The 13911-nt window shown below is 35.2% G+C and overlaps 1 protein-coding gene across 4 annotated transcripts in view; it reads left to right on the top strand.

Moving 5' to 3' along the window:
• Positions 1–13911, top strand: part of NCKAP1 (NCK associated protein 1) — a 96001-nt gene that overhangs the window by 70179 nt on the left and 11911 nt on the right. For all 4 annotated transcript variants that reach the window (XM_044768606.2, XM_070508219.1, XM_070508218.1 and 1 more), the window contains 4 exons: positions 423–641; positions 839–969; positions 1244–1341; positions 10704–10797. In XM_044768606.2, coding sequence (XP_044624541.1) covers positions 423–641; positions 839–969; positions 1244–1341; positions 10704–10797 — 542 coding nt within the window. The remainder of the gene's footprint in view (positions 1–422; positions 642–838; positions 970–1243; positions 1342–10703; positions 10798–13911) is intronic.

The raw sequence follows: 13911 nt of genomic DNA, 5'->3' as shown, positions 1-13911 counted from the left end.
AACTACATAGTAAAGTTATTTGGATTGTAAGTAATATATATAAAGCCTAAAAAACTACTGGCACATCACAGTCCCAGATGAATTCAAGCTATGGACTAAATAGTCCATTGTACTTGCTACAGACCACATATCATGTTAAAGGAACTTTTTAAACCCCCTTTATCGTTAAGTCATTTTTATTACTGATGTCCTTAGAATTTTTTTGATCACTTGCATCCCCATTTCATTGTAGCTTTTTGGTATTCATTCTTTTTTTTCTGTTGTTTCTTTGGAAAATAATGATAGTAATTGCATGGCTTTCTAACGAATTTTTATTTAAAATTAATTTTTATCGCTTATTTAATAATAGAGATCAGAGGGTGAATGGCCTGTTGACATAAATGCAAAAATTAAGGGCTCTTTTCTTATTCTTTTTCCCCCAGGTCAATTGTTGGAATGACTATGTATAATCAAGCCACACAGGAAATTGCAAAACCATCAGAGCTTCTAACAAGTGTAAGAGCATACATGACTGTACTCCAGTCAATAGAAAACTATGTGCAAATTGATATTACAAGAGTATTTAATAATGTTCTTCTTCAACAAACACAACATTTAGACAGTCATGGAGAGCCAACCATTACAAGTCTATACACAAATTGGTAAGGAACACATTTAGAAATTTGGAGTGATATAAAGTGTCTTTGTAATGAACTACTTAGGAAAGTTATTTTCTTTTGAATAAGTGCTCATTCCTGTTAATTTATTGGTCAACTTAAAATTATATGCAGGAATGTATACCATAATAAATTCTGAATTAAACAATTTCTCCTGGTCATATATTTACTTTTCTCCTTAGGTATTTGGAAACCTTGTTAAGACAAGTCAGCAATGGTCATATAGCCTATTTCCCTGCAATGAAAGCATTTGTGAACCTACCCACAGAAAATGAATTAACATTCAATGCAGAGGAATATTCTGACATATCAGGTGAATAATACTATGACGTATTTTAAAGAATGAAGAAACTTGGATTCTTTTGGGTTTTGATTCTATTATGACTATCTTCATTCAATTATATGTGTGATCATACATTATATCTTAGACTTACCTTTGCATTTGTTACTTTTCTTATTCTGGAGACTTTTCTCAAGATTCTCTATTAATAATTTGCTTCTATAATGGAATGTTCCAGTATGTTAACATTTATTTTCTTAAAGTATTTGCTCTGTCAAAGTATAAAATTAATTATGTTTTCTTTCAGAAATGAGGTCATTATCAGAACTACTAGGCCCGTACGGTATGAAGTTCCTAAGCGAAAGCCTTATGTGGCATATTTCATCACAAGTTGCTGAACTTAAGGTAATACAGACTTTATTGATTTGGGCTTTTAGTAAAAACATTAATTCCTGAAAAACATTTCAAGACTATGAACAGCAAGGCCAGAATGTTAATTACTTTAACCTGACATGGAAGTTCTTGTATGTAAATGAAATTATAGAGCCAGCAGGGCCTTTCAATAGTATCTTAGTTTAGTTCTCTCTGTTTTACAGATGAAAAAACTGAAAGCCTAGAGAGGTGAATTGACATACTAAAGGAGACTGAAACTCAGATTTCTTGACATTTGGTCAAGTCTTCATTCTCTTGTACCATGATGCTTTTCTTTGAATGACCGTGTTTAAAAATTCCAGTCAGAGTCATTTGTTTAAATTTGTAGTTTGAATGTATTACTCTCCACAGATTAAAATACAAACATTGTTACGCTTACTGTTTTTTCTTACTATTATGCAATCTTTTAAATTGTCTTATGCCCTTTTTAAGCTGAATGAAAAATGTTTTTAGAATGCTTAGAGTTTTAATAAAGACATAAAAGAACTGAAGCAACAACATTTTAAATAACTTTTTTTGAAGGCCTTTTAGAAATATCCCCGTGCCAAGGTGATTTATATTGAATAAGCCTGTGGATATAATAGGTATCTAGTTTTTGAAAGAATTGGAATTTGGGCCACTAAAACTTGAACTTATGAGCAGAATAGAAAATATGCCTTTTTGTTTGTGAAAGTTTTTTGGTGGTTTTTTGTGCCTTGCATTTTTAATTTCTTAAGAAAATGGTCTATAGCACTGATAAGTAGCCTCCATTTCAAATGTAGCATATAGACATCTATATGTGGTAATCTGATTTTCTGAAAATTGACCAAATTTATTGGATAAGTTAATTCCTATAAGATTAATAATATTTTGCTGAGTGAATAAAATAGATGGCAAGAGTCAGTGTGACTAAAAGGAGAAGCAACATTATCCAGTGGTTAAGAACTCAAGCTTTCAAGTCAGGCTATCTGAATTTCAGTCCCAACTCTCACTTATGAACTTTGACTTTGGACGAAATTTAAACTCACCAGCCTTTTACTTTGAGAGAGTTATATGAAGTACTACATATCAAACACCTGGGTACTCAGTATAGTGCCTGACACAGTAAGTACTGAGTAAATATTATTTTGGTGTTTATCATATCGTTATCCTCTTGATCTTTTCTTTTTTCTTGCTGAGGAAGATTCGCCCTGAGCTAACATCCATGCCAATCTTGCTCTATTTTTTTAGTGTGTGGGCCGCCAGCATAGCATGGCTGCTAACAGAGTGATGTAGGTCCATGCCTGGGAACCAAACCCAGGCCACCAAAGCACAGTGTGCTGAACTTAATCACTAGGCCACTGGAGCTGGCTCCCAATCTTCCTCTTTTTGCTTGAGGAAGATTTCCCCTGAGCTAACATCTGTACCAATCTTCCTCTATTTTGTATGTGGGTCCCCGCCACAGCATGACTGATGAGTGATATAGGTCCATGTCCCAGATTCAAACCCACGCCACTGAAGCAGAGCACGCCAAACTTAACCACCAGGACATGGGGCCAACCCCTCCTCTCATTCTTTTTTAAAAGAATGTTCTACCATTCTTTCTTTTGTTTTTTTTTTTAATAAGATTTTATTTTTTTCCTTTTTCTCCCCAAAGCCCCCTGGTACGTAGTTGTATATTTTAGTTGTGGGTCCTTCTAGTTGTGGCATGTGGGACGCCACCTCAGCATGCCTTGATGAGCAGTGCCATGTCCGTGCCCAGGATTCGAACTGACGAAACACTGGGCCGCCTGCAGTGGAGTGCGTGAACTTAACCACTCGGCCACGGGGCCAGCCTCCTCTACCATTCTCTTTTAAAAACCAACTGTTAGACTTTCTAATGTGGATTTTAAATACACAAACTTTATACTTTATGTGAGTTTAAATAAACATTAAAATACTAGTTTTGGTTCTTTACAAGAAATATCATTTTTGTTTATTAGACACATTTCCCTGTAAATACATGATCTCTTTTCTGTCCTACTGTTCTCAGGTAACAAATTTCTCATCTCCAATTTACTTTCTTGTGTTCCTTTCAGTATGAGGTAATAGAAGAATTATGGCCCAGTAATTTTAGTTTGGCAACTATTTTTAATCTCAGACTAAATTAGTAGATACTTCTGGAATTGTTAGTGTTTTTAGTGCTTCTTTGCCATTTAACGTGTTGGATTGAGTATTGTGATGTAGTAATAAAATTAGCCTGTTTGAATCTCTCTGTATCGTATCTATGAGAGTTCAGAGGCATCTGATGTCCTTAACAGCACTGCAAGACCCCTGTAGGATCTGGCCTTCCACTTTTCCTCACCTCCTTTACTCTTCCAGCCTCGTTGGCCTCTTGCTGTTGCGTCATCTCAAAACACTCTTCAATGAGATATTGTCTTAGCTTGTCTTTTCATAAAATTTGTGTATTTTTCACGTCACCATATCAGAATATCCTTCCTTGACCACACTTTCTACATTATTTCTTTTTATTCTCTTTATCCAGCTTTGTGTGTATCTTACTTGTGACCTCTCATGTCACGTATCTGATTATGTCACTCTCACTAGAATAAAAACTGAGTTACAGTCGGCCCTCTGTATCTCTGGATCCACATCTGTGGATTCAACCAACTGCAGATAGAAAGGTCTACAATGGTTGTATCTGTACTGAATATGTACAGACTTTTTTTCCCTTATCTTCATTCCCTGAACAATACAGTGTAACAGCTAGTTGCATAGCATTTACATTGTATTAGATGTTATAAGTAATCTAGAGATGATTTAAAGTATACGGGAGGATGTGCATAGGTTATGTACAAATACTGTGCCATTTTATATAAGGGACTTGAGCATCCAGGGATTTTGGAATGGATTGGGGGGGTCCTGGAACCAATCCTCCGTGGGTACCAAGGGATGACTGTATAAACTCTCTTAAAGCCTCGGTGCTAAGTTAATATCCAACACGTAGCAGGTGCTTGGTAAATATTTGTTGGATGCAAAAATAAAAATAGTTAGCTTTCTTGACTCTTTACTTTGTTCCAGGACTTTTCTAAGCTCTTTACACATATATTATTAACTTTAAATCCTTAAAACTGATAGTGTCCCTATTTTACAAGTTAGGAGAATAAGACCAAGAAAGATTAAGTAATTTGTCAAGACTCACATGCTTAGTAAGTGGTAAAACTAAAATTTGAACCTGTATAGTCTGCCTAGCTCTAGAGCTGATACTAATGCCATGCTATACTGTCTCCAGAAAAGAAAAGAATCTTAGCAGTCATCTAACGCACCCTTATCTGATGCAGGCACATATGCTAGGTGATAGCTGATGATCTGGTCTTTTTGAAAATGAAGCAGTCTTATCAATTACTGTGTATCTCTACTTATGTTGAGTCAATATCTAAATAGGAATTTTTGATTGGGCCTCATTCTTACATCAGGAGGCAGAGACTGCCTTTGACAAGATCACTCTTCACATATTTAAAAATTTTTGTTGTGTATTATTGTCATCCCCATGTGAAATACATTTATATTTGGTCTCCCTCTCTTCAGTACAAATTCTGTCTTTTAGTGTCATTCTTAGAGAATAGTGCTTTGAACTGACAGTAAACTTTCGCTAGAGATCTGATTAGTGAGGGCCACTTACCTACTCTGGATACTGTACTTACTAATACAGTTTAAGGTAGCATTAACACTTTTGGTAGCTGTACCATATTATTTTCATATCAACTTGCAATCAGATACGTTTTCTTCGATTTTTTTTTTTATATATATTGACCTTGAACCGTGGCTCTCCACATCATGTATTTTGTACAATTTTTTATGACCTAAAGTGTCACTTTATTGCTCTTTTAAAAATTGATCTTGTTAGCTAGTGTCCATTATTTCCAGATCTTTGAGTTCAGATTTTGTCAGTCTTTTAGTAATCCTTTTATAAACATAACTGTCTTAGCTGTTTCCTTAAGTATTAATGTTATCAAATACTCTGATTCTTGAAAAGAAATGGAAGGAGCTTGTGTTTTAACATTTCTCTCATATCTTGGGGTGACTATATTTTCTTTCTCAGCTATTATTAAAATTTAAAGTTGATGTGTTAATAGTATAAATAATGTTAACTTCTTTTTTAATGCTATTGAATTTTCTGACTCAAGATTGTTGTTTCTTGGCTGGATTCTTTTTCAAATATTTGATAATAGTAAACCTAAGTCCAAAACCTAGGCAAAAGAGACTTGTCATTATCTCTGAGCTCTATGGGTGTGAATTAGCTTGAGTTTCTCATTAAAGGTAATATGCTCCAAAACTGAGATGGTTTAGGATACTAAAACATTTTTTTCTCTAAAACTTTTGATTTTAGCATTTTGGTAATTTTCTATGTGATTTTCCTCACTTGACTTTTCATTTTACCTTTTTAAAAACTTGCGTATTTTATTAATGATTTAATGCTAGTTGTAGGAAGACTTTTAGAAAATCATGCAATTATGTTTTGGTATTTAGGGGCTTACTATTTTTACTTCTTTCTTCTGAAGTAGTAAATCCTGATTTTATTAAATGTCTTTCAAAAGGCTTCTTCATATGGTCAACCATAAATATGAAAGCTTTACTTGTCTAACATTGTGTCTTTATCATTTAAGTTTCTTCAAAACAAAGTTAGTCCTAAGGATTCAGTTTTCTGGAATTGCACAGTGCTTTACAGTGATTTTCTTGGAAATGCCTCTTAACAATCCCAAGATGTAATCCAGATTTCTCTGGATTCAACTACTTGTGTATTATTTAAGAACTAGAGAAGGTGTTACTCATGATTTTATATTCTCAGCCTCTGTGTACTGAAACATAATTCCATGTGTATTCTTGTATTTAATTCTATAAGAAATCTTATGATCATAATATAATGATGTTTCATACAGACAAGTTCAGTGTGTTGTATACTTTTCTATTTCATTGAAATAAATCTCCAAAAGTACTCATTCAGTGATGATTCTAATTGTTTTGCATCTTTAAGTGTCCTACAAAATTACTTTCCTTAGGATAATCTAATTTATTAAATTGGAAAAACAAAATAATGTAGATTTTTGCTTCCAGTATTGGTAGGCTAGGTTATCTAGTTGTCCCCTATAGGCAACTTAAAAAACTAGAGAGAGAGAGAGAGAGAGAGAGAAAGAGTCTTCTTTTAAAGAGGAGAGAAAAAAGATCGGTATTTCTAGGCTAAAATAAGGAGAATGTGGGAACTAGGAGACAAGCCTGACATTGGAAAGCACTTTTGACCTGAGGACATTTGCTGATCCAGAAGTAGCATTTGTAAGATTAAACTGTAGTTTTGGTGGCCTTGTCGGGTGAGGGAGTCTATACTCAAAACCCCAGGCGTACCCAAAGTGGGAGTGGGAAGTCTGCTTAAATTCTTCGTCACCGTCACCCTTTTTACATGGACTGCCCAAAAGGTTACCTTTGCAGGGTAACAGTGAACTGCAAGTGATTCTCCCCTCTCCAGGACTTGCAGCCCTGTCCGTGTTATTCTTTTTGTGCAAGGAATCTCGAGTCTTGAACCTGGGTTAAGGCGGTCCTATGTTAGTAGTGCCCCAAGGTGCTTGCCCGAAGCTAACAAAAATCCACTCTGGAGAAAGTTTATCTTCATCCTAGTCTTAAATGATTGCTACAAATAGTTTTTCAAACACAATGAGTTCTAGCTGGGGAGTGGAAGTCTGTGGGAGATGAGTGGAGGATGGAGGTAGGAGGTTTAATACATCTGGCTGGCTGCCATGATTCTTATGTCATTCTGCCTCTCTCCTGCCACCAAACAAGGAGCACCCTGTTTCTGGTGTTCCTAGAATTTAGTGTCTTCTTTAGCTGCATTACTTCTTAAGATAGTGAGAACAAATTGAGTACATAATAACCCCCATACAGACATGTGGTAACCCGCTTGTTTTCAACCTCAAGCCTTCCTTTCTGTGCCACTGCCTACAATTTCTGAGCCCTGCTTGGGTCCTGAGGTGTGCATTAGCTTGTATCTCCACAACAAGAACTTGATGATCAAAATTCTCACCTCTACTTCTTTGTTCTAGTTTCCATCTTCTAGGAATTTGTTCTCTCTCCTTTGGTCTTGTTTCCTCTGTTATTGTAGGTTTATGCCTTTTTATTCTTTTTCTTCTCACTTCAGTGGATTTCTGGAAGAAGCTGAGTTTTAGACATGTGAAGAATTCTCTACATTTAACTATCACTTCCACATAGTTTACATGCTTGTTTGAACATTTCTATAGGAAAAATTTCTGAAAGTGGATCGAAGGATATGAACATTTACATTTTTTCTGATACTGCCGTATACCTCTCTGAAAAGATTGTAACTTACGTTCTCCACATTAGAACATGATGATGTAATAGCATTTTAGTCTTTTTTGAAATTAGATCATAAAATGTTTTGGGGGGAATTATAATATTTTTAAGATTGTCCTGTTAACATCTTATCTTTTCTTTTTCTCTGTTTTTTTTAATGTTTAATCTAAACCGACATAAAACTAGATATTATATGGCTGCATCTTTTTATTTTAGAGATGACCTTAATTGTTTTTGGTTCCTGTTTTAGATGAGAATCTTTTTGTTTCAAAGAATAAATTCGTGTTCCAATAAAATAGGAGATGATCTTTATATTTAACGATTATGAATAAATTCTGTGTCAGACAGTCAGCACTATGCGTGTACACTCATGGTAAAATGTGTTTATTATTTTCTGGAGAAGAAAACAACCAGTTTTATTGCCTACTAAAATTCTTGGTGTGTTTCATTTGAAGTTGTGCCCATTGAGTCAATTTCTCCTTCCAATCCTGCCAAAAGGATTGTTTTGGCATTTTATGGATCACTTCTTCTGGTACTTCATAGAGTCCTAGAAGATTTTTTTTCAAATGAAATAGCAAATTTAAATATGAATTGTGGCAAAATTTTAACACTTTTTTTAACCAGTTCTTCTTTTAGTACCCTTGATTTGTTTCACTCAATTTGTATCAGTTTGTTCTAAACCATGTAGTTGGTACTTCCTAGTATTACTTCCAGCTTTCACTTCGTCAGTGATATTAATCAATGGCTTTAAATATATAGAGAGCTCTATTTCAGCATGCAATTGAGGGGAAAAAAGGAAAAAAATTATATAAACCATTACCTTCAAGAGGAGATGACATTAACTTTTCTTTTTTTCTTTTAAAGGATAATGGGCAAACAGATACTTTAGGGTAATTGTTCTTAAAGTGTGATCCCCACATCACCAGCAGCATTACCTTGGAACTTGTTAAAAATGTACAGTTTTTGGTTTTACCTCAGACCTGCTAAATCAGAACCTGTGAGACTGGACCTAGGAATGTGTGTTTTAATTAAGAAGTCCTCCAGATCATTCTGATGCACACTAAAGATTGGGAACCACCTCTTTAGTGATTAAGAACATGGATTTTTAAATCAGGCATATCTGAATTCAAATTCCAAATTCCAGTGTTTAATATCTCTGCAACTTTGGCCAAGTTATCCAACTTCTTCGAGCCTTGGTTTTCTCAGTTGTAAAATTAGAATATCACCTCCCTCATTTGAATCAGATTAATGGGATTACTTGTAAATTGCCTAATGTAGAATCTTAAAAATGATTGTAGTATCCTTACTATTAAATATATACTATAATTTATCAGTGGTGGTCTAGTGATTAAGATTTGGCACTCTCAGTGCTGTGGCCTGGGTTCGTTTCTCAGTTAGAGAATCACACAACCCATTTGTCGGTCGTCATACTGTAGTGGCTGCATGTTTCTGTGATGCTGAAAGCTATGCCACTGGTATTTTAAATACCAACATGGTCACACATAGTGGACAAGTTTTAGCGGAGCTTCCACATAAGACAGACTAGGAAGAAGGACCTGACCACCCACTTGAGAAAAACTGGCCATGAAAACCCTATGAGTAGCAGCGCAGCATTGTCTGATATAGTGCCTGAAGGTGAGAGGATGACACAGAAAGACCAGGCAGGGTTCTGCTCTGCTGTGCACAGGGTTGCTAGGAGTTGGAATCAATTCAACTGCGCTAACAATAATTTATTTGTTCTAAAACACACTGATCCTATATTAATATTTCTGAAATTGCATGTGTCTTATCGTCACATATCAGAAAAACATTGTGTCACTTTAATTGGTAGAGGTTTTTTTCTTAATGGTACCTAAGATAATGGTGCATTTAAAATTCAGTGATGTCTTTGATGCACTGATGTGATATTATGTTTAAGGTGCATGGGTACTGTCAAAGTTGGACATATAGTTTGAGTGTGTATTGATTGAATCAAGTTCTAGGATGGGATGAGTATCGAATTGGCCCCAAAGAGAGCAGGCAGTCTAATCAGTGACTGTAGAAGTTGAGTAAAACATAAAAATGGGAGTTGAACAGCTGATGGGGAGCATAAAGAGAAATGATCTGAAATGATATCAAGTAATCTAAACAAAGTTCATCCTGGTACAGGAAAAATTATTTTTATAGATTTTCTGTGTAGTGTTTTGCGTGCTCCCCTTAATCATTTGTCATCAGCCTTTTTGGCTTGTAACAAAACTGCTGTGGCACTTGAACAATATGCTTGCTATATCTTTGCACCCAGACCCACTGAATTGAAAAATCCAGGCTTTCCAAATACATATATCCATTATCTCTGCCAGAATCAAGTTAATTCTGTTCATTTTAGTTATAATTTTTAAGCAAAATTACTTTTCCAGTGCTCCTTTTAAGAAAAACTTCTTTAATGAGTTATACTTTTCTTTGAGTACCTGTCCTTCACTCCCTTCCCTTATGTATATTCTTTCTTTCTCTTCCCTTTTCTCAATGGTCCCTGAAAGAGAAAGTAGATAGTGGACACTTCCATTTTATAATTTGTGCTGGGAGACATTGCCCTATTATAATCTCCATGACGTGGTCCCATACCCCGACATGTTATCCTCCCTCTGATTGCATATGTCCCGTGATGAACTCTAGGCTGTCTTTGACCAACTTTAACTTTAGCAAGTTCTTTTTGTTTTGGTTGGAATTTATTGCTCTCTATGTCTACTTCAGTGTCTGCTTTTTATTATTGAGGCTGTTCTGTATCTAAGCATAAGATAATCCTTTATCCTACTGCTTATCTTTATTGCTTTTTCCTGAACTTCTCCCTTCTTGAATTTGAAAACTGAAGGAAAACAATCCTACGTAAATAATTTTAAGATTCTTTTATTAAAACAGCAACAAAAATACATAGCGTAGAGTATCTGGGTTTCATAAATTGTGTTTCCTACTTGTCAGATTGTAATTTCCAAGCATGCTCTTATATAGTTAACACAAGGAGGTCTATGCCTGACCTAGGATTTTTCTTTTTTCTTTTTTAGAAACTTGTGGTGGAGAATGTTGATGTACTGACACAAATGAGGACCAGCTTTGACAAACCAGACCAGATGGCCGCGCTCTTTAAAAGATTATCATGTGGGTAACTCATGATACTTTTTTATAAGCATTAAAAAGACCTTGACACTCAGTGTTTAGCTTGTGCTCAAAATCTGTAAACATAAATGTAAGTAGTAAATTATGAAAAGTACTCTTTGGCTTATGAAGAAAACTAGAAAATTTTTGCAGTCAAGCCATTTTTATGTGCTTCACAATTTTTTTTTGCCCTACTCTTAGTATGATGTGTTGAATGTTATCAGTTAGTTCATGAACCTATTAAGTTTAATACAGTAAATCTATATTAATTTAGACTAAAGGAAAATTAACTTTTATGTGTGTAACTTTCTAAAAATCAACTTTATTGAAGTACAATTTACATACAACAAAAGCTCACTTAAATTTAAGTGAACAGTGTGATGGATTTTGACAAATGTATATATCCACATAACCATTACTTCTTGTTTATTTAAAAGCCTTCCCAACATTAAAAATTAGTGAAATCCCGGGGCCTGCCCTGTGGCCGAGTGGTTAAGTTCTCTTGCTCTGCTTCGGCAGCCCAGGGTTTCTCCGGTTCGAATCCTGGGCACGGACATGGCACTGCTCATCAGGCCACGCTGAGGCGGCATCCCACATGGCACAACTGGAAGGACCCACAACTAAAAATACACAACTATGTACTGGGGGGCTTTGGGGAGAAAAAGGAAAAATAAAATCTTAAAAAAAAAAAAATTAGTGAAATCCCAAATAAAATAGTCTTTGTATTTGAGACAACCAGAGGAAGAGTTTATCTTCCCAAATAAAAAATAGTCCTGAACAAGATTAAAGCCATGCATGTATTTTACATTCTTCCCCTTTGATATTTTTCTTTTAAATGTTTTGCAGCTATAACATGTTTTATAAAACTATAAAATGATTTAGAGGATCAATTTATTAGGCTGTCTTGTCCTACTTAAAAAAAGTACAAACTTAATAAAAATGAATATAAATTAAATTACACAACAGGTTGCCTTGAACAAATCAGTGATTCCCAGAACTATAAAGGGAAAGCAACGGGGGAGTTCTTTAGGGGTAGTGAAACTGTTTGTAGTGGTGATGGTGGTAACACAAATCTACACATGTTAAAATCTTTTGCTAGAGCTATACACCAAAGGGAGAAAAAAGGTGAAGTTTACTGTATGGTACTTTAAAATACGAAATTAAAAAAATGGGAAAGACAAGACTGACTTAGTAGCTTTATAGGGAGGAGGAGTGTAAATAAATACTTCGTAGGACATTATTTTTTAAATCTCTACCGGATTTCTTTTGTTCATTGTTTTACTGTATACTTATATTTTCCAGTCTTTTTCTCTTTATTCTTATTGTTTTTGTTTTTTTCATGTTTCTCTTATTTTTTAATACTTATTTCACCACCCAACTAACCTTAACCCTATTTAACGTCCTACTAATAAACAATGTTTTCACTGTATTATCTGGTTAGAGGCTACTAATCCACTGCAATTTTCAATGCCTTTTTACTGTTACTTTAACTCACCTGTTTGTGGAATTGAAACAAAATGGAATTTGTTAAAATTCCAAGCAGAACTTTCAAGTTTTCAAACTAAAATCCATAATCCTTTATCTAGATTCTGTTTGCTTGAATTGTTTTTGTTTTTTTTTGAGGAAGATTAGCCCTGAGCTAACATCTGCTGCCAATCCTCCCCTTTTTGCTGAGGAAGACTGGCCCTGAGTTAACATCCATGCCCATCTTCCTCTGTTTTATATGTGGGATGCATGCCACAGCATGGCTTGATAAGTGACGTGTAGGCACCCGGGATCCAAACTATCGAACCCTGGGCCACTGAAGCAGAGTGCAAGAACTTAACTGATATGCCATTGGGCCAGCCGCAACCGTTTACTTGAATTTTGTGTGTAGTAGTGGTGATTCATGACTTGTAGAATTGACCAAAATCAAAAGCTAAATTGTTGAGTCTTAATGTGCCATATATATATCGAATTTGTCTTAAAATAGAATTTATTAGATCTTTTTTGTGATTTGGAAAAAGAAAAGATCTGCTTGAGAGTGGCTCATTTAGGGGAATAGAGAAAGATACTCTTCCAGTTGACTTGTTTTTCAAAATACTCTGTTTAGTCTCAGATCCCTACCTTTATGCTTCCTTCACCCCTTATCCAGAAGTTGATGTACTTTTATAGCAGTTGATTTTCATAGTCAACAAACACATTCTTTTAAATACTCTTAAAAAGAAAAAGCGATATGATTTATCAGAAGTAGCTCTGGATTGGGGAGCAATCTGGAATTATCAGTTTTAGGACTTTCTCACTGTGTGACTTGAGCAAATTTAATAATGTCCCTACTCCTTACTTTCTAGTCTTTGACACTACGTTTCTTGGGGCTAGGTTCATCACTTTACTGGCTCTCTTATTCCAGACCTTTATTTTCTGGTTTTCATGTACAAATTCTTACTTTTTAAAACTTGCTCCACTCACTTTTGCCCTGACCTCACCACCATCTACAAACCTACTGTTGCCTCCAGAGACCTTTACTTTAGCACTGCTTTGGATGTTATTATCCCGAAACGGTTGTACTAGTAAAATCTTGAATCTGGAGCTTCACTCTCAGACCACAGTTGTGTCTTCCAGCCCTCCTACTCCTTCACTCCTATTAAACTTTTTGTTCTAGCTCATTGAAACTTTGATGTCTCTCCAGTTTTCTAATCAGCCTCTTCCTGGCTTTACTTACTTACTTATTTTATTCTGGACTATAAAATGTGATTACTGATTTTAATTGCATTCTCCTTTGTGCTGTCATACCCTTGACTTTTTGTTACGTTGAACATCCTAAGCAATTTCCCTGATCCTAGAAAAGTCTCCTGCTCCCTGGAAGCCTGGTCTGCTTGTGAAGTAACACTTCTTAAGTCTATTCTTAAACCTGCCACTTACTCATCCTACCACTCTTCATATTGCTAAACTTTTTGACTCAATTGTATTCGCTGTTTCATCTTCCCTAAGTACAGTGTAGTATGGCTACTTTCTTGACGCTTTTCTGAACAGGTCATTAGTGACTACTCCTTTGCAAAATCTTCCCCTCTTTCCGCATTCTTATTCTACTTGCTCTGTAGTGTTTATCTCTTTTATTCTCCTTTTTATTGAAACTTT

The sequence above is a fragment of the Equus asinus genome, chromosome 4 (genome assembly GCF_041296235.1).
Source record: "Equus asinus isolate D_3611 breed Donkey chromosome 4, EquAss-T2T_v2, whole genome shotgun sequence".
Taxonomy (NCBI): Eukaryota; Metazoa; Chordata; class Mammalia; order Perissodactyla; family Equidae; genus Equus; species Equus asinus.
Note: the sequence above shows the minus strand (reverse complement) of the source record. Positions and strands in the feature narration are given on the sequence as shown.